The sequence below is a fragment of the Empidonax traillii genome, unplaced genomic scaffold (assembly GCF_003031625.1).
Source record: "Empidonax traillii isolate 1590-97213 ecotype Southwest subspecies unplaced genomic scaffold, ASM303162v1 scaffold281:size1424471, whole genome shotgun sequence".
Lineage (NCBI taxonomy): Eukaryota > Metazoa > Chordata > Aves > Passeriformes > Tyrannidae > Empidonax > Empidonax traillii.
In genome coordinates this window covers 778642-802490 of record NW_020955474.1, presented here as the reverse complement: position 1 = coordinate 802490, position 23849 = coordinate 778642, and the positions used below count along the sequence as shown (strand labels likewise).

Sequence of the window (23849 nt, the reverse complement as noted above, 5' to 3'; positions counted from 1 at the left end):
GCTCCAGGAGAGAACATCCCAGTTGGTGCACAAATGGTTGGCAAATGTCTCTGCCCTTGGCCTGACTGGTGTCAAAGAAATAACGGGGCCAAGATGTTCAGGAGACATTCCTCACACAGCATTGACCCTTCTGCCTGCTTGCAAACAAATACTGGCATTTACTAATAATTAAGTGCTCCTAGTTCAAGCAGTAGATGGCCTTCTCTGAAAGGACACAAGGAGTAGGAGAAAATGTATCGTATATCTTAGATATTCTGACAAAGGATAACAGTTGGAAGAGAGCTAAAGAAGAAAGGAAAACTGCATGTCCCTTGTGAACACTTAAAAATACAAATGAGACATTAGTGTAAGGTCTGTATGAAGACATGAACAAGCAAAAACAAAGCTTAGTTGTTTTAAGTCGATAAATGTGCAATCCCTGTACATGCACAGAGTTTGTGGTACGTTCATATCTGTGCTCTGCCCTTGTGCTGTAGGTTGTGTGAGGAAGGCCACTTATGTGAACTGTACAGGAGGTTGTGCTCTCTTTTTGAAACTCCCCTCTTTCATCTCCCAGTTAGCAAGACCAGTTAGTTTCTGTGGGCATTGGCCCTTTTTGTGTCTACAGAGGGGACATAGTTCTGTACAATACAAAACAGAAAATCTTGCCCAGATCAAGGATTCAAGAAGCAGTCAGTTTGCTTTAAAATCTCTTTAATACCTAAGAAATGTTGCTTTGTGTGTTTTAATGGTCTCACTGTTAAAAACAAAACACAAAACAAAAAAACCCCACCACAGTATCTGAGCTGAGCATTCTCCTTTTACAGCCTTGGGGTTGATGCTGTGTAAGTCAGGAAGTTCATTTCTCTAAAAGGGGATATTTTGGTGTTTCTTGTCTGTTCATTAGTGGGGAGAATGCAACTACAGGTAGCAACATATCATCTTTTCACTCTGCCAATTTGTTACTGAATTGTGAACCACAAGTTTTATTCCATAAGATCTACTTTGAGATTTGCATCTGTAAAATTTCTTGCAGTGCTGGTCCAAAGGCATCACTATTAACACTGAATCACAGACAATGCATGGCATTTCATGAAAAAAATGTGGTAAGAAGTTCAGTGTCTGTAGACACCCAAAAATCTAAGCACTTAAGGATCTGGAGAAGGACTAAGGAAATGCAGAAATAAGTAAGCTTAAGCAGAAGTGAGCTAAAAGCAGAACTTTAAAATGAAAGTTTCCATGACCCCTTGAAGAGAAGCAAAATAATGCAACATGCTTCAGGCCTGTACCAGAGTATGTGGTTTCCTTCTAAATGGTTGGGTTTAGAAGATAATACTACTTCTAGCAGGTTTTGGACTTCATTTGTTAAAGCTGCTTCAGAAATACTATTTTTTTGTAATTGGAGGAACAGACAGCTTGTTCATAGGGTCAGTGTGGGGTTAAAATCCAGATCTCAGTGCTTTAACTGCACAGAAAGGAGGACTGGGACAAGGTAACTCAGAGCTTTAACTCAAAAATGCATGCCTCTTCAAGTTGGTTATATGTAGCTATTTCCCCTCCCTCAACTGCTTTCCTGGCCTCTCCCTCAGATGTTCCTACCCGTCCAGCAAGGATGCTCCATCAACTCACAAGGCAGCCACTGAACTGCTGCAAAGTACAGCTTTGTTTGCTGAAGAGTCTGCCACATCTTACCTTGATATGCTAGGCTGTTAATTTTGTGTTTATTTTTAAATCAAAAGTGTGACACTCGCAAAATAAATAAATAAGTAGAAATCATAACTAAATGAGCAACTGTGTAGGAAGGAGACCATCCTCTGCACATGTACTGAAGATAACAAAATCTTGCCTGTTTCTGTATATCTGATAATTACTGACTTTCCTGACAGGAGTTACAAACAACTGTTAGCAACAAATAACAAAAAATGAAAAAATTTGAAACAAACTTTTTTTTTAATAGTTAAAAGCTATTTTTTAAAAGAAGTTGTACTGGTGTCTGTGTCCTTCCCAAGCTAGCATTTACCCCAGTTCCCCTGAATTTTATCATGTAGCAAGCTGTTTGTGACAAAGGATTAAATATGACTTTTTTGTCAGTGGATGTGATACATCCCTTCCCTTCCTCTCCACCCTGCAGCAGAAATGATGGAGATTTAATTAGACCAAATCAAAACCAGCTTCCAGAAAACAAATATGATTTTAAATTGTTTTCATAATCGTGCAGTGGTTTAAATTACATTTCCTAATGAATCTTTTTAATATAATGTGTCACACTGGAAAATATTTTAAACCTGATTTTACTGGTCTCTTTGAAGGGCATTAGGACTTTTTAGTCTGATAGACAGTCTGTGGCCTCCAGTAGTGCCTGTAAAAGTTCCCGGACAAAGTCAAGACGCTGAAATGGTAAGTTTTGTTATTATGGGTATGAATTTTTTCACCCACAACTAGTATTTTTGTTGGTGGTATAATCATGTTTACTTTGGGAATCAAGATTCTTTCCCTGTGTTTACCTCCAAGTTTTGTTTTGCTGATTCTGACAACCTCACAGGCCAACCTGAAGCCCTCTGGATCAGCAGCATCTTTCCACAATGATGCAATTAACCCCATATTAATCCTCTAGAGCTAGAATGGTAAGATGTCCAGACAAGTTCTTCCTCTCTTCTCCTTGCAGGAGAAAAGAGATAGTAGATAGCATGGAACCAGCTGAAAAATACAGGGATACTAACTTGTTCTTTAGAAGGATTTTTTAGCCTTAGGTTTGAAATCACTTTTCCCAAGATTAACTTCTGTGAAGACTGACAGCTGGAAGCAGGTCTTGTTCTAGTCAGGATGACTTTAACTGATACTTATTTCATGTGAGATCAGTAGAAGGATGAAAACAATAGTAATTACTAAAATAATTAATGTTTCTCTGATTTTAGGGGGTGTGGAGCTATAAAAATGGATTTAAAGTATGTTACTATGTATTTGCAAAGCTCAATTAACATCTGTAATTTTCCTTTAATTAGCTTTCGTCTTTGAAAAGGAGTTCTGTCCTATCAAGTGTCATTTTGGTAATGTGAGATCATTTGAGAAGCTTCTGGGTAGCCAAGTGCGTGTTGGTCTTGAATAGGTTGTTCTTTGGGGAAGAAGTTTGTGGTATTAAAAATTTGGTTTAGACCATAGGGGAGTCAAGTGGGATGCAGATTCTAGAAAAAAAAGAAAAATTAAGGAGAAAGCTGGAAATAAACAAGTTTCAAACCCAGGGAGCATTAAAGATATATACTACTGGTTATTTCTTAAGTCTGAGAACCTTTTTTCTTGAATGTAGAGTGTTCTTTATACTGCCCAGAGGGTTATACTGAAGAATAAGAAACTCAGACCTTAGTTATATATAAAATCAAGACTGAAGCTGAGTGACATAGCAGTACTCTCCTTAACTCTCCCTTTTATCTAGATGTTTTAGAAGTCTCAGGGAAATGAATGGTTTTCTGCATTAAAATAGTGTGGGCAACAGAATTGGGAATACCCAAGGCTGGAGCAAAGCTCGTAAATGTTGTTTAAGGTTGTTGACTCTCATTCTTTTTATTTTATTACCAATCTAAAAATGGAGGAAACTTTGCATAATCATGTAGTTTACACTTCTGTCATGGGTTTGAAATGGTAGTTCATTCCACGAAGAATCACAACTTGCATTCTGATGCTCCATGTTTTTGGCTGAGTGGATGTCTTTCACTTGAGACACATTTTTCTTGATACAAACATTATAGCTTTATGCACAGTTTTAGGGAAGCAGTTTTATATACAGGTACATAAATAATATTGCCAGCACAATGATAATGGTATTGGGAAGAGATCTATGGAACTGATTTCTTTTGAGCCATATATACATTCAAATGCCTTCTTTAGGCAAACAGAGTTTGGGTATCAACTTTTTTGCTTTTATTTTTCTTTATACAGATTCTTTTTAATGGATGGGCAGCTGTCTCAAGTAGATTCATATTTCTTCTATTAAATTAGACGCTTTATTAACAACAAATATCGCTGAAAGAGTATTTTGCCATAAAAATTATCTTCTAACATTGTCTTGTCTTTTCTGACAAGTCTGTCTAGTTTGAGACCTCTTTAAGTAGTGGTTGATAAAGTTGTTACGTCATGGTACTTTTTAAGGGAGAAAGAAAAATCTGGAATAACACAAAGAGAGCAGTTCTTGCAGCTCTTGCATTCCTGTTCTTCATTATCTCCTTGTGCTGTCCTGGATTTAATTTGGTGGCTTTAAAAGCTCGGCAGCTGTTTACTATCACAAAAACCCACCCACATGCAGAAGTCCCCAAATCTCAGAGAAGTTATGGACGTTAAAAAAAAAAAATTAAAAAAAATCGAGGCACTCCTACCACATAATAAAAAAAGGCAAAACAACAAAAAACACCTTGAAAGGGTCACTGTGTTTGCCAAGGGTGCCAAATCATGAGTTGTTTTTGTGATGAGGATCAACGTCAGATTATGGAAAGAATGATGCACACAAGCTGATTTCACTTATAACTTGTGAATGTTCGTTTGTTAACTCAGCTTCTACACCAGAGTCCTTGTTATTAACCATATAATTTTGTTTCCCCATCCCTCTTAAAATATAAGTTGTTTTGCTCATTTTGCCTATTATTGAAAAACTCGACTGGCCAAATTAAAGTGCCTGTTTTAAGGTCACTTTTCTTTTCTTTACTTTTTAATAGATGACAGCTAATCTTCCTCCTCCCAGCTTCTGTTATATTCTTACTGTTCAGTCTGGTGAAGTACATGTGGAAGTGGATGAGGAAGAACAGATTTCTAATTTGTACCAGCCACCAGCTGTTCATGGTCTAAAGGAAATTCTTCGGGTAATCTGCTTTACAAATCAGATAACAAGTACTTTTTACCACTGGATTTCTGGTATCATGTTTGTCTCATTCTCTATTTTTGTACTATTTTCAGATCGATGGTTCTAACAAGCGTTGTAGCTTTGGGGCGCAAGTGCTCTATCTAAGGCTGCAGGTAATCTTTTCACTTAGTAATGAATTCAACATAAAATCAGCATGTTGTTTATGTGAAGAAGCCGTCATTCATCTTGTTGAGGAGGAAACCCAAAACCTTCTGGAATTAAGTTCAAGAGTTGTACGGGCAGAATTATCACCACGTCTAAAATGCTTGTGAATATGGGTGAAATGAATTGCATCTCCAGTTTCAATGCTGCTCAGTCGAGAAAGTGAATTACTCCTGAATAAATTGCTATCTTACCAGAGATAATCTCGCACCTTGGAAAGGGAGCTTGCAGCTGAGACTCCATTTATAGCTAAATGCTGTCCTTAGATACACAGCAATTCTTGCTATGCAATGCTCCCCGTCAGTTGAATGTTGGGGCATAGAATGGAACAGATGATAGTTATATAAAAATACAGTTTTGTTCTTTTCATGCAAGTGTGTGGATGATTTTCATTGACTTCCATTGAAGCCCCTCAGGCAAATTTGGCTTTTATGGTCCAGTAAGTAGTAAAAGGGAGGAACTCTTAGGTAAATACATCTGCCATCCATACTGTGCCGGAAAGCTTACAATTATGTTTTATTTGTTTCTGAATGATGCTACAATTTTCTTTCAAAATGTTGCTAACTCCCTTAGTAGTTAAAGGAATTTCTTGTTGCTGATTTATTTATTTTTTCCTGGCGACTGGATCCTTAGTACAGCCAGCACTGAATTCTGGTGGAGAATAATTTGCAATTGTCCATCAGCTCCACAAGAAACAAAGTGTGAATCAAAGCATATGAACCAAAGACAAAGAAATTCCAGAACGGACAGCAAAATAGCTGGAGATGCTTCCCACCAGTGCGAGACATAAATTTAATTTAGGTCTTGCCCTTTTGCTTCAGAAGCAAATGAGTTATGATTTAATTTTTAGGCAGGGAGTACTTTTAACTCCAAAGACGAGGGGTATCATGTTTTCTGCATGCTGAGCGAGAATGTAACAGAGCATTTGCATACTTGAAATTAGTGCTAGCTTGATGGGATCTTTAGGGTTCTAACAGAAAGACAGATACATGTGTTAACTTCTTTTTCCAAGAAACCTGTTCTAGTGCAAAATAAAATAAAATTGCAGACTTACAGACTAGAGGTATCCTAGCCAAACATTTTTGTATTCAGGAATGTCTACATCTGAGATGCTAATGTGGGTCATCAGTATTCTTCTGTAAAAGCTCTTCATCACTGAATTAGAGTTCAAGCATGCAGGAACAGATGTGATTTTGAAGAATGGAATATTGACTAACAGAAAAAAAGGTCTATGATTTTTTCTTTCTACTCAGAGCTGGTTTTTTAATGACTATTCACTTACCAAACTGTAAGCACTAAATTTTCATAAGTGAAATTAATGTTTTGAAAATAATGATGGAAAAGCAGTAGAAGATATTCTTCTTGTGTTTAACTTTCTGGATAACTGCTCTAGGAATGTACAGGTAGTGTATTACTTGCCTAATCCTCCCAGAAGAAGAACCACGAACATCAGCTTGTTTCCTGCAGTTGCCTTTGCCAAGAGGACATACCTTTGACATGTAAAATCACCAAGTTGTAATAAGTGAGGAAGAGACTATGATTTAGAGGGGACTGTGCATTTTATTGTGCACATTTATAATTAATAAATAATCTGCTATGTGAACTAATTCAGGTGTACTTTAAAAAACTTGTATTTAGTCTCTGTAACTACAGTATTAACTACTTAATACTACTTAATTTGTGTGAAGTGGGAATGGAAATATGCTTTTATTATTACTCAGAATCTGTACTGTGGTTCAGAAGGAATATGAGGAAATATATTCCATCTGTGGTTAAGGAGCTGTCCTTCCTTATAACTCAATCCTGCTGCTATTTGTCTGTTGTGTCCTCTCTGTTCAGAACAAATTGTCACACACAGCAAGATGATGATTTTATACTAACTTACGATTTTTGCTGTTATTATTATTTACTTTTTGAATGATTCTTCTGAAACACAGCTTTTAATGTGTTATTAATTCTCAAGAGACAGATGTAAAAATCCTTTCTTTGAAGCTGTCCTAATGCTATCTACTCTGAGAAGGTACCCAAATGTATGTCGATAGTAGGCAAAGAAACAGCATCATTGCACTAGGCAGCAAATATTTCATTAAGGCATATATGTTTTAAGTATGAATTTTTGATTAGTAGACTAAATAAAAAAAGCAACAAAAACATTTTAAATTAAGGAAGTAATTTAATCTTAGTTAAATACTTTAAAATATTCAATTATTTAAAAATATTAGAATCTGAAAATTAACAAGTTGCTTGCACTGGTAAATGAAAAATATGCTTTGTCATTAAATTAATTTTCCTAAAGCTTGGGAAAATTCACATACACACATATATATTATAAGCTGTGTTAAAAGAACAAACAAACAACAAAATAAAAGCATGAATCATCAAATTGTAACCCAACTGATTTTGTTAGAGATCCAGGAATAAGCACTGATGTGTATGTAATGTCTGTCTTGTTCATTATCCCAGTGTGAAAAATTTAAAAACCACTCCTGATTGTGTGTTGATTATTTTCAGATACAAAGGCTGAGCTGAAATGTAGGGGGTTTCGTTTATGACATCATTAGTTGTGATGCATCTTAATTTAATCATACCATGATATTTTTATATCCTGTCTAGGGCAGAAAACTTATATTGCAATTGCAGACTCCTGTGTCTTTTACTTATGAGTTGTCTACTTCCTTAACTTCATGCATCATTGAAATATTTAAAGATATTCATTCAACTGAAAGAAAAAGCTCCAACTTTGTAACTTGCAGTAGCCATTAGCCAAGGACCGGACAATAGCTATTAACCAAGGACTGGAATTCCTGGGAATTATATTCGTAATATAATAATAGTATTAGTAGAAGCAATAGTCTTTCCTTCTTTTTTTTGAGGCAAAAATTATGCAAGTCTTAATAAAACCATCCAACTAGATTTATATATATATATATCTCATATATTATCTAAATAATTAATACATACTTTTTTATAAAACATATTTTCAAATCCCATGTAGAGTCCAAGTGAATTATGATAAAGTGTGATGGTTCATAGAGGTAAAGCCAAGAGAGTCAACCTCGGAAAGTTAATTTAAAGTAGAGATGTTTGTATCTGAAGTAAGGAATTTCATTATCCTGTACAAACCCTAAATGTAATAATTTCTGTCAGTTTTATGAATTGTTTAAATATAAGAATGTTTAGTCTTTCCTTCTGTTAAAAAAAATTAACAATTGCATTCCAATTTTATATCTTTTTTTTTTTTTTCTAAATGATAGACAAAACACAGTGTTCCTGTAAATCAAAGAGAGATTTTGTTGTTTGTGACTGACTCCACATTGCAAGATGTGGTTCATATGATTCCAAAAGTTGTTGCTGTGGCAGTCACTGCATCATGTGTTCTCAGTACGGAAATCACAGAAGCCCTCAGTGTTGCCTCGCGACTTGTCTTCTTCAAGGATGCACTGTGGGGAAATGGTAAGTTTTGCTCGTGGTTTTGAAGCAGTTGGAGTCACACAGAAATAGCATCCCTGTCTCTGACACCACAATAGGTGACCTCCAGAGACTTCCATTCTCAGATGAAGATGAGACTTTGCAAGTTTGGCATGAGAAATTTGAAAGGGGTTGTAATTAGAGCTTTCCTCTAAGGTTTCTTTTTTATATTTTCAGCTCCAAAGTAAATGAGAAATTCATTGATCTTGTTGTATGACCACTAATATTACTGTCAGTCTTTCCTGATGACTGTTGAGTCTGATGACCGGTGTTAATTGAATTTTGCTAGCTGACAGGAGACTCAAAAATAGTAAGAAACTTGTGTGTCCCTAAATACACAAATTTTACAAGCTCTCCTATGCCATCTTAGGTGTGAGCCTTCGCCACCACACAGATCATGAAATTATGGTGGTTCACTTTACTTTCATCTTTAGTCACTCTTTTTATGAGGTTCAAGTTATGTTCTGTGTGGTGACTGCTTGGGTAGTTCACATCTCACACCTTCAGTCACTTCCAACATTTAATGAGCTGAAAATACAAAACTACGCAAGTGGATGTGTCCTGAAGCAAAAATCTCTGCTTTGGAGAATAAAGCATTGCATGCACCTACTCTTTGTAATCTTTGAAACAAAGTAAGACCATCTCAAGGGGTACCCAAGCTTATTACTGGGGAAGAGACTGTAACCTCTTTGCAGGGAACATGGTTCAATGCATTCTGGGTGGCATCAGACTCTCTTCTGCCATGTTAAAATTTTTAAAACTTCTTTTTTAACCTGGGAGTTGTGAAGTGTATCAAGAGCACGATGCGTGTATCACTGAAAGCAAAATATTTTGTCATTGAGAAAACCTGATGGAGTGTATTCATCGGTTCAGTAGCTGGCAGAGATTGTTGTCTTTATTGGCCATGACAATTAACATGGTCACCTTTTTCCTTGTTACTGTACTGAGTTGAAATGTCTTTGTTGGCAGGTAGGATTATTTGTGTTGAACGTACTGTTCTCTTATTACAAAAGCCTCTTTTGTGCTCGGCTGCCGGTGCTGACCTCAGTGAGCTGACTGGCCCTGTCAGACTCGATGAGCTGGATTCTACAACACAGGCCAACTCCATTTGTGCTCTAAGAGGTTTGTATGGCCTTTCCTGAAATGAATGTGGTTAATTATTTGTGCTCACTTTAATCTTTTATGTCTTTATATTGATTTCTTGCAACAACAGCATGGAGGGATAAAAAAAGCACAGCATCGCTGTGGGTCATTAGGATATTTAAGATTTTATACTTCTTTGTGGGCTTTGTTTGCCTTTTGCTGGCCAAGTTCTGTTCCCACTTACTCATTCCCCAAAATAAATGTTTAATGCACAATCTGTTTCATTATATTCCTTCCTTCACTGTCTTCTTTCAGGAGCCTTCTGTTCATATCAGCCACTATTGATGTTAGCAACAGTGAGGTATACCAATATTTTTTAGGCAGATGGATAAGATATGTTACCCAGATCCTGAATGGTAGGGGTTAGTGACTGATTTCCATGAAGCTTTGTTGCAGTGGGACAATTTATTGTTTTGCCATAGCAATCTGGCATAACTTGGCCAATATTTGCTCACCAGCCACTTTGGATTGTAGCTTTGTCTAATATCTCAGTTCTACCGCAAACCATGCAGAAATATTTCTTACAATGTATTTTCTAACATTTCCTAATCATGCAGAAACATTTCCTACTGTGTGTTTTCTAATGCTTTGTCCAGACAGCTTCTTAAACCTCCCAGCTGTAGAGTGTCTATAGGAAAATGTCCTTAAAAGCCCAACAATTCTTGGCTTTTAAAGACTATTTCCGTTCTTAATTTAACTCTTACGATTCCAGTAGCCCTTGTAGAAAATTCTTGATAGAGTTTGACATTTAGACCTTTAAGTATTCACTGGATGAACGAACTTTAAAATTGAAACAAATAATGGTTTACAAATTAATTCTTCCAGCTATAATGTGATAAGCACTAAGAAGACAGTTTGAAACCATGCAAAGCCTTTACTAAACATACCTTCTGCTATGGTAGAGCCACAAGTTCACAATACCTCTGTGATTAATGAACGAGTCCCCTTGCAGTGCAAATGTTGAGCTCTAACAGCGCATAATGAAAACCAATCACAACTAGAGGCACTTCACTCAAACCCTTGATTGTTATTTACATCTTGCATTGCTATAGTTACCTGAAAGATGTTTCTGTCATTGGGTATGAAATACTTTTTGACTTTTTTTTTTTAACCTCTCCGATAGTTATGCTAGGAATTGTCACTATTTTGCTGTTTTTATATAAGTGCCTGTCTTCTCTTTTCTTGTTGACAGTGTGCATAGTAGGATAAAGCAAACATTTCTCTGTCCTTTCTTTTTCCAGTAGAGCAAAGAAAATACACCTTTGTGAGCTGTTGTGTAAACAAATACTTACTTTACACACATGGGAGATGTCATGCTTTCCTTGTTCTGTATTACAGATGGAAGAATGACAAAAGGAGAAACTAATCCTACAACCTTGTCTTGTTTAATCTGGAATTTTTGCAGTTAGCACTGTGTTCCCACACCTGGATACCAACACAGAATATAAAGTATCTTCTTTATACCTATGCTACTGCAATATATATATGGAAGATAACTCTCACTTTTATGTGTAACTGAAATAATAGCATTTAAGAGATATTGTCACTCTTTTGGATTTCAGTTAGTTAGTGCCTACATTTTCCTGACAAAGTAGTGAAATTAATAGCATTAGTTTCCCTGCTTAGCATTAGCACCCTACTTTGTTGGTGGGAGATTATGCTTTTGAGGGGGTAATGCATGGAGGAAAATGTATCATCTCTAAAATTCAGTCACTGTCCCTCTCTGTTAACTCAGAGAGTTGTTAGTCTAGCTTTCAACACGAAGCAGTCTTACTTCATTCACTCTTTTCCTTTGTGCATCCTTTTACTTCCTGTTCTTTCGATCACTTACATGTGCTGTACATAGGCATCCTCCCACCTAATACTTAAAGAAGCTGCGCAGGCTTTACTCTACCCCTTCTTGAAGGAGTGTGTTTTCCCATTCCTTTGAAAGGAACCTCTGAAGTTCCTCCAGTCCAAGCTCCTGCTTAAATCTGGACCCTGAGAAACTTGGTACAGCTCTGGACTGGATGAGACTTAAGAGGTTCCTCCCCATCAAAAGGGGTAGTGTTGCAGATCCAATGGATTTGTCAGAAATCCTTGTTTCAGGGAGGTCAAGTCATATCAGCTCTGGGATGGAATGTGTTGCTCTTCAACAGAGGAGTAAAAACCAATGGTTGTTTTCTAATAAAAAGTTTATTCTTCTTTGCAAGATGAATCTGTGGTTTTCATCTGTGAGCTCAGGGTTAATAGATTTATTTTCTTATCACTGTGCATTGGAATGTAATTTCCAACCTCTTTTTTCTGTATAGTAGCAGTCAGGATGACTTAAATGTTGGCAGTTCATACTGCACAAAATTGTTTTTCCTCTTAATCATGGTTATGAGCAAATTCTAGTTAGTCCATACCACATATGATATGTGGGAATATTACTTGATTAATGACATTTGCCTAGTATATGACTCACCACCAGTGATTGAATTTTGACGTTGGATATTTTCATATTTAAGTCTTTACGCAGGGGTGTGGTTTTTTTTTCAGTTTTCCTCTTAATATACCTAGGTTTCTCTTTTTGATTGAATTTTTCCCCTTCCTGTGCCATTGACCTGGGTAACTGATTGGGAAAAAAACCCCAAACCCAAACACATTGATTTTTTAATGTTTCGACCAGAGTGTTACTTTGCATTCCACACGAGAGACCTGTTTTGTCAGATGTTGTCCTATTGTCAGTCTCTTCTTAATAATGTCAGCCACAACCCGTAAAAATAGCAAATAGGTGAACATCTAATTTTGGCTGTGTGCATTTCCATTTAAAAGAAGGATCTTGGGAAAATATCCAAAAGGTTTGTGTCTTGACAAAGATGTGCAGCAATTCAGTAGCTTAAACTTGAGAAATCACTTTACATACAGGATACTCAAGACTGTCACTAGATTATTATACCTGTTGCTGATTTGAGTTGGTCTGACTTCAGTGATCTCTGGTGGTTTTGTCAAGGGAACTCTACATCATCATCAGAATAAACCACTGTACAGTTTGTATCACTATGATCCTGATTAATTTTCTTCAAGTGTACTTGCATTACTTGTGCACTGGCATCCTGCAGTTGCAGTATGGCACACAGTTGGGAGAAAGCAAAAAGACTTAGAAACACATCTGTCAGAAAAGGGGATTTGTTTTTAAAATTATTTTTTAATTAAGAAGGTAACATATTCAGCAAAACAATTAGTAGCTTTTCTTTTTGATGAACAAGAATCATAGAATCATGGAACCACTTAGATTGAAAAGGATATTTAAGATCATTGAGTCCAACCATTAACCCATCACTGCCAAATCGACCATTTAAACCATTCCCCCAAGTGTCACATCTGCACATCTTTTAAATATCTCCAGAGGTGGTGACTCCATCACTTCCCCGGGCAGCTGTTCCATTGCTTGACCACCCTTTCAGTGAAGAAATTCTTCCTGACAGCCAATCTAAACCTCCCGTGGCACAGCCATTCCCTCTCATCCTGTCACTTGTTACCTGGGAGAAGAGGTTGACCCCCTACCTGGCAACAGCCTCCTTTCAGGCAGTTGTAGAGAGCAAGAAGGTCCCCCTGAGCCTCCTTTTCTCCAGGCTAAACAACCCTAGCTTCCCTTCACCAGCTTCATTGCCCTTCTCTGAACACGCTCCAGCACCTCAGTGTCCCTCTTGTAGCGAGGGGCCCAAAACTGAACACGGTACTCAAGGTGCAGCCTCATCATTGCCCAGTACAGAGGGACAATCTCTGCCCTGATCCTGCTGGCCACACTATTTCTGATACAGGCCAGGATGCCGTTGGCTTTCTTGGCCACCTGGGCACACTGCTGGCTCATGTTCAGCCACTACTGACCAGCACCCCGAAGTCCTTTTCCACTGGGCAGCTTTCCAGCCACTCTACCCCCAGCCTGTAGCACTGACTGCGGCTCTTGTGACCCAAGTGCACAGCCTGACACTTTGGCATGTTGAACCTCATACCACTGGCCTTGGCCCATGGATACAGCCTGTCCAGATCCCTCTGCAGAGCCTTCCTGCCCTCCAGCAGATCAACACTCCCACCCAACTTAGTGTCGTCTGGGAACTGACTGAGGGTACACTCGATCCCCTCATCTAAGTCATTGGTAAAGATATTAAACAGGACTGGCCCCAACTGAGCCCTGGGGAACACAACTTGTGACTGGCCATTCAACATTCGGGTCATTCAAAGAGTAATATGCCTGTGCTGTGGCAGAAAGCCTATCTTGTAGTAGCAAGTGCTGATGGAAACTCCAAGCTTCTCACAAACACTAAATAATCAAAATTATTTCTATAGGAGTCCAAGGGGTTAAATAGAATTGCTTATTCTGTCAGTGTAATGCATGTTGCTTCATTGTATGCTTAGCAATTGGGTCGTAAATGTTCTATTTGAGAGGCAACTTTCCATATCTTCAGACTCCTTGTCCTTTGAATTCACAAAGAAAATCTTACAGTTTTGTTGTTTAGGTGTAGCTCCCTCCTTGCTTCAGGAGAACCAGAAAAGTAAGGGATTAACAGCTCACTTTACAGTCCAGACGATGTAAATGCTCCACAGTCTACAAGGCTTTCTTCTTGAATGTGGTATAGAATGTGAGATTCTTGCTCAATAGGAGCTGGATTTTTTAGTCTGTAGTTCTGTTGTATTAGTGAGGTTTTATTTTAGTGTAATTTCATTCTTACAGGTGAATACTTGGATGTATTTTTCTCCATAAATAATTCTCATAATTTCATCGTATTGTTAGCATAAAATATAATACACTCTTTATTGGCTTCTCATAAAACCCTGAATATATTTTTTCTTGCCAAAACTAGCGAGGCCCTTTTTATTAGTCCAAAGTATCTTTGGCATTCCCTTCTTAGGCACACACTTAAGTCTGTGAGCCAGATCTAATCTCTCTTAAATCAGTATAAATGGAGAATAACTCCATTGTTAGTGGAATTTAATCTGCATTGTTGTTTTCAAAAGGGATTGGGACTTCTCATTGGTTTGTGTTTCCTAAATATCAATATCAAGCTATCCGATCTGATGATTTTTTTAGCTGTTTATTGCCAAGGAAACAGCAGAGGACCAGAAAGAAAGCAAACAAGCGAAAACAAATCAGAGAAGCAATAAAATTCAAACCAAAAGAAGTAATCCTGTTTGGAAAGTTAATTGTCAATTATCTACCTTCTGGTATTTTTAGAATGTAACATGCTGTGCTGTACTTTCATCCCTTGTTGGAGGGACCAAGGAGAAAGGGAGTGAGATTGTTGGAAGAGTTGGTTCTTGCTCTGACAAGTCCTAAGCTGCAGGTCAGAAAGGCTCAAACCTGCTGTGAAGCCAAGAGAGACTGTGTATGCTGTCTTAATGTTAGCACTTTGTAAGAATTCCATGTTCTGCAGGTACTGTTGTTGGAGTTAATGAGAGCACTGCTTTCTCCTGGCCTACATGCGACAGATGTGGAAATGGAAAGTTGGAACTGTGTCCCCAGGACAGGTGAGAGTCAGCATGCTCCGAAGCACTACAGGTGTTCTGTAGATGTAGCCATAATAGCAATAGGTGATGCAATGATTCCTGCAGGCACAGCCTGCACTTTGCTCCTTCCTAGAACTAAGACGTAGTATTTTTATTGCTGATGAACTGATAAAGCCTGCAAGGTTACATTAATTTATTAAGAGAGATACAAGTAGATATGAAATGGTTTGATTTTGCAGTTATTATTTTTTTTAAAAAATCAGTCTTAAAGCCTTGCTTATAAAGATTTCATAGCCCACTGCATTATACTGTTAGTTTTAATAAACATACACATAAACCACAGGTCTGATTTTAAGTTATTTTAAAAGTAGCTGCATGTGTTTGTGTGCCCTGCCTTGTTACTCTGTGTACCCTCAATTCACCTCATTTTTATACTAAACTCTGATCTTTGCTGCGATTTATCTAAGTGTGAAAGAGTTGTGTTTCAGACCTACTAAATTTATCACCTTTCTGAAAAGGACATTGAATAAATCTAGCAGCATGGTTGTCCTGAATGTGAAGACTGACCCTACAGGACCTGTTACCACCTGAAATGCTGAAGCTGGCTCACACTGGCATGCTTTTGGAAAGCCTAACCATCAGCTGCCTAGCCAGCTTGTTCTTGTAGAGACTGAGATACCTGGTAGAATAAAAACTCAGTGGGATAAGAGTAGTCAAAGTGTAAAAAGAAGGAAAGAAAAACAGTAAGAAAGAAAGAAAGGAGGGGTTCTTAGTCATGAACAAGCTTACAAAAACTGTAAGGAGCAGTTGGGAGAGTTTGATCCTATTGAAATAGATAACATTTTCCTAAATATGAGAAAGTTTACTGCTTATACTTTGTCACATATAGTCCTTGAGGGAAAAAAAGATGAACATAAAAAACAGGTGTCCTATATTGTATTGTCATAAAAAAATAAAGATGTGTATATGTTCACATAGTGTAGTTCAACTAAGAAAGTATCTCACCTGTGAAGGACATTTTTGCTTCATTTGTAGAATGAATGAAGTATCAGTGTTTGTTTAAGAAGTGCTTCCAACAAGCACTTGGAGCTGAGCTTAATTTTGTTCAAGTGTGCATTGAAAATTTTGAGCGTTTGCTGAATGAGGGCCTAAGTCGAAAAGTCACTTTGGCCAAATGTATACTGCAGATTTTCCTGGGCCATAACTTTTAGCAAGTTATGAGATTAATATTTGCTTATGTGGGGTGACTGTAAGTAGCAACCTCCCTCCATATTGCCAGAACTTACTTATAAAAGGAAGATCTTCTGCCAGAAGAGTTTAGGTTCTCCAAGAGTTACTGCCAGCAGAAGAGCTTTATTTGCTATTCTCAACTGAATTCCTACCAAGGCTTTCCTACTGAAAGTCTACCAGCGAAGTATTTTAGAGAATAAACTCGTTGAGTTTTTATTTGTTTTGATTTACAGCTGATAAGTTTTCCATTTCTCTATGGTTTTCCACCATTATTTCTGTGTTTCAGAGAATTGCTATATTGCAAACAATGTTCTGATGTTGTCATTACACCGGTTTTGAAAATGCAGCTGGAAGTCTTCTTGAGTTGTCCATCCCGATCTCAGAGTACAGTAAAAGTAAAGGTATGGCATGAAATAAGGTTCTGTGTATTGTATGTAGACACATAGCTACTCTAAGCCACACTTTTACAAACAGCTTTGTCAGAAGACAAAATATGTAAGACTATCCCATAATTTAATCTGATACTAAACTTGTGTTTCATTGGGCTAAGAAACCAGTTTCCAGATCTTGCTTAAATAATACAATCATTGAGTTCACACTGAGGTTTGCAAACTGTTTATGGTCCAGATGAAGGGCTTTATTAGGTTGGGCCTTGGAAAATCTCAGTCTCCACAGTCTAAAAGGAATGCATATTTTTAGACTCCATTCTGAACATCATTTTTGTCTTCTCTGTTTTCTTGGCCAAGGAAACAAAAACATTTGATATTAAAATGATAAAGCTTTGTTCTATGTGACTGTTTTAACCTGCAAACAAACAGAACGTCTTTGCATACATAAGATTTTTGTCATGAATAAAACCTGTGAATTTTCTTATTCTAGCTGTTGCAAAGGACGATCTCTTCTCTCCTGATGTCCTCCACCAGTGAGGATGGGGTAGGTATAATGAATGCTGACCAAAGGAAGGTAAACTGCATAACTTTCTGTAGGGGCAGAGTACAGAAGACATGAATCAGGTGGGAAGATAGTCATATCATAGAAGTGGAAATAATTTCTGGAGGTCGTTGTCCAATCTCCCATCCACACTGAGCTATTGCCAATGTGGATACAAGTTGGCCATGACTTTTGCTGGCAGGGTCTTGAAAACCTCCAGTGATAGAAATTGTTTCAGAACTGCAGTAGGAGCAGTAGGAGATGGCACTTTCTGGTGTCCAGCCTGTGTTATGGGTGGGCTGGGCCCTTTGGCAATCCCACCTTCCAGCTGCTGATGTCCTGCTGATGCCTCATGACTATGATCAGACTGACACCCTCCTTTTTGGAAGAGGGATGCTGCAGATGGGCTGTCTGGACAGTTTTAGCTCAGCTGCGGACCTTCAGAGCTACCTGCAAACCACACCGTGTCCAGGCACTCAGAGCTGCAATGGGCAACACTGGGCTTTACTCCATTCTCTGGCTGAGGATCCAAAGACACCAGGCATACAGTCCAAGTACTGGCAGGTGGAAGTAGTAGAGGAATTTGCAAAATGTGTGCAAGATACTACTTTATAATGGTATGAATGAAACACACATACGCCACGGGGATCCATGGGCTAAAGTACAGTTTATGTAATCGTGAAGTAGTTATTCCTTTTATCTGAGATATCAGAAGAACCCTGACATTTGGCACAGTGACCCAGATTTATCACAGGTGAGAGAGGCACCCGGATAGGTGCCTGGCTGGCATTGGCTGCCAGATGGTCAGCAGGGAAGGAGCGGCACCTTTAGAGAGTCATTAAGTCCAATTAGGATCCTAAGATTCTCCCCTCTCCCTTGCACGTGGAAGGGAGCAAAGGTTGGCTCGTTGTCTTGTTTAATCATCCTAGCTAAGTATCTTCAGTGATGTGTATTGGGGTCAGTTTGCTTTCCCCGTCTTTCAAGTTTTCCAGCATTTTGCTATTACACACTCCATGGTTTTAGTGGGATTTATGGGTAATATCGAAAGTGAAAAGTTACTCTGAAATCATAAATTATTTTTCTTATGTAGGAAGGTGTATATTTCGTTTAAGCAAATTGATACAAGAAATTTCCAAAATGTGTTTGCTCCTTTAATAGCAATTAAGTCTTGCTGAGTTTTACAGGATGTGCCTGGTTTGGTTACAGACTAGCAAAACATAGTTCTTTTTCAAGTTATTAGAACTCAAACAACCTCTTTTTCATGTTTCAGTGTACGTAATGGCAGTATTTAGAAGTCTGGCAACTTAGATTTTTTCTTCCCTGAGCTGAAATGCAGGGATAAAGATTAATCATAAGAAATAATACTTGAGGTGTCATTTTTTTTGCCAGTGCTGCTAAAGTTTCTAAGGGTGTAGCTTTGTAATCAATTTTTTTGGCAGGGAGGTTGGTTTTAGCTGTTGCTGGCCCTGGACGCTTGTTCCTTACTTTGTGGCAGCCCTTCTGTTCCACCAGTAGAACTGTTTGTGCAGCTGCAACCGTGAACTGGACTGCAGAACCGGTCTGGGGTAAAAATAATCCAGGGGGGAAAAAAAAAGGAAAAAGATTGTTTATGCCTTGAACAGGCAACAGACGTGGGTATCACTTACCTGTACAGAAGCACAGCCCAGATGAAAGCAGGGGCATGGTCAGGGGCTCGTCACAGACAAGACCCATTAGGGAAAGAAATGGAGGTGAACTTGCCATCTGAGATACCCTCTCAAGTGGAGTATCAACTATCATTGTTACCAGCTCTTCTGTTAACGTGCTGTCTCCTCTTAGTGAAACTCTCCCAGCCTTGCATCCCTCTCCTCCACACAGAATACAGACTCTACAAATTTGCTTAGGCACAACTCATGGGTAAAATGCTGGTCAGATCATTAAACAGGAGGGACTGTGTAGGTGCTGGTGATGGTAAAAGATGCACGAACAACACAAAGTTGAAATGGGGGAGAGTAGAAAGGGTTCCCTTCAGTGAATCAACCAACATAATCAATGTATAGATTGTGTTTACACATTGCCAGCACATGGGAAGTGCTGCGAGAGTCAGAAAGTGAGATAAAGGGAGCACGTGCAGGTTATGCTTCAGCAAAATTGAGTCCAACGTCACAGTAACTTTTTGGGTTTTTAAACAGCTCGTTTTAAAACCCTGGTTGGGAAGCAGCAGTTGAGGCAGCAGTGTGATCTAATTATTGAAAATTAGTGTATTCATTCTATCAGTTCTAATGCACCCTTCTGAGTCCTTAAAAAAAATTGCCTGTTGGAAGAGGATTTTTCAAGCTGCGTCTTCCCAGCTGAACGCTGTTTAGAACAGAATGTCCAGGACTGTTTGTTTTACTCACCATGCTTTTATTCGCGCAGACTTACGAGGTGCAGAGCGTGCTGGGAAAGGAGGTGGGGTTATTGAACTGCTACGTCCACTCTGTAACCAGTCACCCCAACTGTGTTGCACTGGAGGAAATTGTTCTTCTGGAAGCTGCAGCAAGACAGAGGTGAACTCTAGTCAGCTATTATAGTATCTGTGGACTTTGTAATGTGGTTATCTGTTAACTAGTGCCACAGATAATGTATAATGCAAGTGTGATAAGCATTAAGATAGTTTATTAAAACTGTGATTTACAAAGCACATTGTGCTATCACTGAAAATATCCATATAAAAAACCCTGTTTAACTTTCTGAACTCTCCTTTTTCGGACCAGTTCAGAATTTCAGAATACAGTTCTTTGGTATGTTTGCTGTTTATGTATGTAAAACACCTTGTTCTGGAATTTTTAATGGTTGTGATTTTTTTGAATATAATACTGTAAATATTATGTGTCAATGGAAAATATTTTACTGATATTTTTGAAATAAATACTTTGCTATAGGCAGTGAATGTTGGTTTAAGCTGAGTTTTATCAGTGGATTCTAGACCAGCTGCAAAATGCTGTCTGGTGCACAAATTCTGCATTGTTATCATCTTGCAATAATTGTTATAAAGACAGAGATTTGAATAAAGCTTATATTTTGAAGTGTCAAGCTCATATAAAGTTAATATTTTACAGCTAATTGGTCTTTAAGCATAGAAGTACTGTGTTATCTGTAGCTTCCCACAAAGCGGGTGTTTCATTATACAGTTTCTGTTACGGGTAAGGAGCAAACTGCTTTGTAGGCCATGTAACTATCCTCACCCAGACTGTGGAGACATGGATTACAGATCAGATAATTAATATAAAAATCTTCCTCTGTATGCATAATTGTAAGAATTATTTAAGAGTTAGAGACTGGGGTTTTTTTCCCCTTTCACAGTATTTAAAAGCCCCTTACAGGTCAGAGGAAATGAGTGGTTTTGCACAGGTCCCGTATGAGATTAACCAGCAGAAAAAGAACAACAAACTTGCCACAGTGATCATTCCTGCAGCTCAGGCTGGTAGTGAACAGGCTTATGTATGCCACCATTACTAAAGGAATGACCCAGCTTTTGAAACCCCCCTTTCCCTCCTCCTCCAAGTATCAGTCTGTTACCTGTCTCCCTGTAAGGAAAAGGGGGACTTCAGTCCATTCCTGTGTAGAGGATACTGGTGTTTATGGGAAACCAGGGGCTCCCCTTTGAAACCAGTAAGATTTCAGTCTCTGGGACAGCTGGAGGTACTTGTTGTGTCAAACCATTTTTCTGCCAGTGCCCTGCAGATGCTGTCATCTTTGTGCATGCACTACCAAAATTCAGACAAGTTGCCTAACCTTTGGTGATATATTCACTCAGTCAGGCAGCATTGCCCGCTCTCACTTTCACTAGCAGGGACCAGTGAAAGTGCCCAGCTCCTCCAGTTCTACAGCCTACAGCAGGATGAAGCCTGTGGGTGCAACACCATCTCTGGGACTCACTGTATTTGGTTCCCAAACTCCAGAGCACCTTAGTGTAGGTGCAGCCTTGCCTTATCTGGAATCGAAACCCCTTGGAGGTTTTTCAGCATGAATTTTAACCAATGGTGTTCCTGTGGTCACGTATACCTTTTTTTCCATAAAATACTGTGTTCTGGCTGAGTCCTGGTCACAGAGCAGCCCCTCTTGCTGTGCTGCTGCTCAGTCCCACTCAGCGCCGCGGCAACCCCTGACTCAGCATTCCGGCCCAGCGATGCCGCTTCCCCCGGAGCGGACTTCGCAACCCCCCACGGCCGAGGAGTCTCACGATTGTTCCCACCCTTGCATCGCTCTCTGGATGCTTTGGGACATAACGCGGCGCCCCTCGCCCCCAGCTTTCCCTCACCTCCCCGTCTCAGCTGCTGGGACCCGTTCCGCCTTGTCCTCCCCACCCCGTGTTCAGCTCCCTCCCGGGCAGCGCAGCTTCCCCCGCCGCTGACCCGCTGCTGTCACCACACAGAGCAAACGAGAATAGGGTTGATTTAAAATGCTTTTCTTTATTCTTAGAAATGCTGTAAAAATCGATATAAAAGGTCGAGCATGCTCAGTCTTTTTTTTTTTTTAATCCATCCTACTGTCTAAAATACATGGGATTTTGAATCATTTTAACAGATGTACCATAGCTGCATCGGTATGAGTAAAATGTAGAAAAGACGAAAACTATCATTACAAAAATAATTTAAGGGGAGAAAAGAAAAAAAATATATTTAGCTTTTTTTCCCTTTTTCGCAAGTTTCGTGGTGAAAGACCGAGGCATCGCCCCACGTCGCCGCCACATTCCGAGCGCGGCCGCGGGGCCGGCAGGTCCCGCCGCGGCTCCGCGCCTCCTCCCGTGCGCGGCCCGGCCCGGGACGCCGCGGCACGGCCCGGCACGGCTCGGCCCGGCCCTCTTGAGGTATTTATCCACCGTCTCCCGGAGTCCGTCTCTCCGTCCCGCTGCCCCCCGGTTACCGGCAGTCGGTGCCCGAACCAGGCTGGAGGAAAGAGGCGCTCGGCAGCTGCTTGAAGAAGTGCCGGAGGCTGGTCAAGTCCCGGGTGAGCTGCTCGATCTTCTTGTGCAGCTTCTCATTCTCGGCCGAGAGCTCCAGCAGCTTCTGCTGCATCTCCTGGTTGCGCCGCTTCGCCTTGTCGCGGCTCTTGCGCACGGCGATGTTGTTGCGCTCCCGGCGCTGCCGGTACTCGGGGCTAAACCTGTCCACGCACTTCTTGCCGCCCCGCTCCTTGCCCCCGGCGGCGGCCGGCGGCGGGACGCCCTGTGTCGGCCCGGGCACGGCGGCGGCGGCGGCGGCGGGGCCCGGGGAGCGAGTGCTGCAGCTGGAGGGGGAGCTGCTGCCCGGCGGCTCGGGGGAGGTGGGTGGCGTGGGCTGCCCGCTCAGGTTCATGATGGTCTGGGCGCAGGTGGCGATTTGCGAGGGCAGCAGCGAGGAGGAGAGGTCGCTGTCGCTCCAGTCCGGCTCCTGCTTCAGAGCGCCACGGGAGGAGGAGGAGGAAGAAGAGGAGGAGGAGGAGGAGGAGGCGGTGCGGGGCTCGGCGCCCAGCAGGGTGGTCATGGCAGCGCCGAGGTCCTTGGCGGGGTCGCGGCCGGCGCCGCCGCCCGGCGGCAAATACTCGCCGTAGTCCCCGCCCCGCTCGGGCTTGTGGTTGCTGTTGAAGAGGTCGGCGAAGAGCTCGTCGTTGCAAAGCTCCAGGTTGGGCACGGCCGACATGGAGTCAATGTAAGAGCTGAAGTCGATGGCGCTCTCGTCCTCGTACATGGCCGGGGCGGCGGCGCTCAGCTCCGCCAGGTTGGTGCCGCTGCCCCCCAGGCCGCCCCCCGCTTCCTCGCCGCTCATCCCACAGCCGCCGCGGGCCCCCGGCTTGCAGGCGGGACCCGGCCCGCCGCCGCTGCCCACCTTGGCGTCGTAGAAGTTGGCGGGCTCCAGGCACCAGCTCTTATAACATGCCGGGGAGTCCAGGCTGTAGAGAGCGGCGGCGCTCATCGGCGAGCGGGACGCGGCACCGCACGGCCGCGGCGCGGGGGCTCCGGACCGCGGGCACCAAACGCCGCTCCGCGACGGTCGCAGCTCCAGCCTCTGCCGCGGGCAGGTGGGAGCGAGGCTGCTGCTGCTGCTGCCGCCGCTGCTGTTCGCACTGCTGGCACTGCTGCTGCTCGGTGCCACTGGTGTTCCCACTGCAGCCCCGCCGTCTCCTCCCCGAGGGGGCCGATCCGGGCTCGGGTCACGCCGTGAGCAGCGGTAGAAGGCGGGGATGGGACAAGGCGTCTCAGGACCTGGGAGCGAAACGCTCGCTCGATCCCTTCTTATACGGCGCGGGCCCCGCCTCCTGCCCCTGACGGGGAACGAGTTATTCCCGGCACCCCCGGGGACCCGGGGGCGGGAGCGGGTGGGGTGCGCGGCCGCGGAGGCAGGGCTGCTGCCGCCGCGGAGAGCTGCCACCTCCCGGCCGAGGGTGGCCGCCGTCGGGGGCGGCCCTCACCACGGGGTCGGGATGGTGCGGGCGCCTCTCGGGCTCTTGCCGCCCTCCCTGCACCGTCCCGTCCCTGAGGAGTGCTACTGGTACCGGACACCCATTGCCATGGCTGAGAGTTAGTTTTCCCTTTTCCACCCGGGCCAGCGGGAAAGCTGGCTGAGAAGGCTCATTTTAC

The 23849-nt window shown here is 41.4% G+C and overlaps 2 protein-coding genes across 2 annotated transcripts in view; one reads left to right on the top strand and one right to left on the bottom strand.

The window, feature by feature from the left end:
- The window catches only part of SPIDR (scaffold protein involved in DNA repair), a 199020-nt gene extending 178695 nt beyond the window's left edge, over positions 1 to 20325 (top strand). The window contains exons 12-20 of the mRNA XM_027890237.1: positions 2289 to 2376; positions 4683 to 4826; positions 4921 to 4980; positions 8284 to 8482; positions 9467 to 9619; positions 15037 to 15130; positions 16626 to 16740; positions 17219 to 17272; positions 19667 to 20325. Coding sequence (XP_027746038.1) covers positions 2289 to 2376; positions 4683 to 4826; positions 4921 to 4980; positions 8284 to 8482; positions 9467 to 9619; positions 15037 to 15130; positions 16626 to 16740; positions 17219 to 17272; positions 19667 to 19801 — 1042 coding nt within the window. The 3' untranslated portion in view covers positions 19802 to 20325. The remainder of the gene's footprint in view (positions 1 to 2288; positions 2377 to 4682; positions 4827 to 4920; positions 4981 to 8283; positions 8483 to 9466; positions 9620 to 15036; positions 15131 to 16625; positions 16741 to 17218; positions 17273 to 19666) is intronic.
- A 1357-nt stretch (positions 20326 to 21682) lies between these two features.
- CEBPD (CCAAT enhancer binding protein delta) lies at positions 21683 to 23486 on the bottom strand. The gene has a single exon (XM_027890212.1). The coding sequence runs from the start codon at positions 23182 to 23184 to the stop codon at positions 22153 to 22155; it is 1032 nt and encodes a 343-aa protein (XP_027746013.1). The 5' UTR covers positions 23185 to 23486; the 3' UTR covers positions 21683 to 22152.
- Between the last annotated feature and the right edge of the window lie 363 nt (positions 23487 to 23849).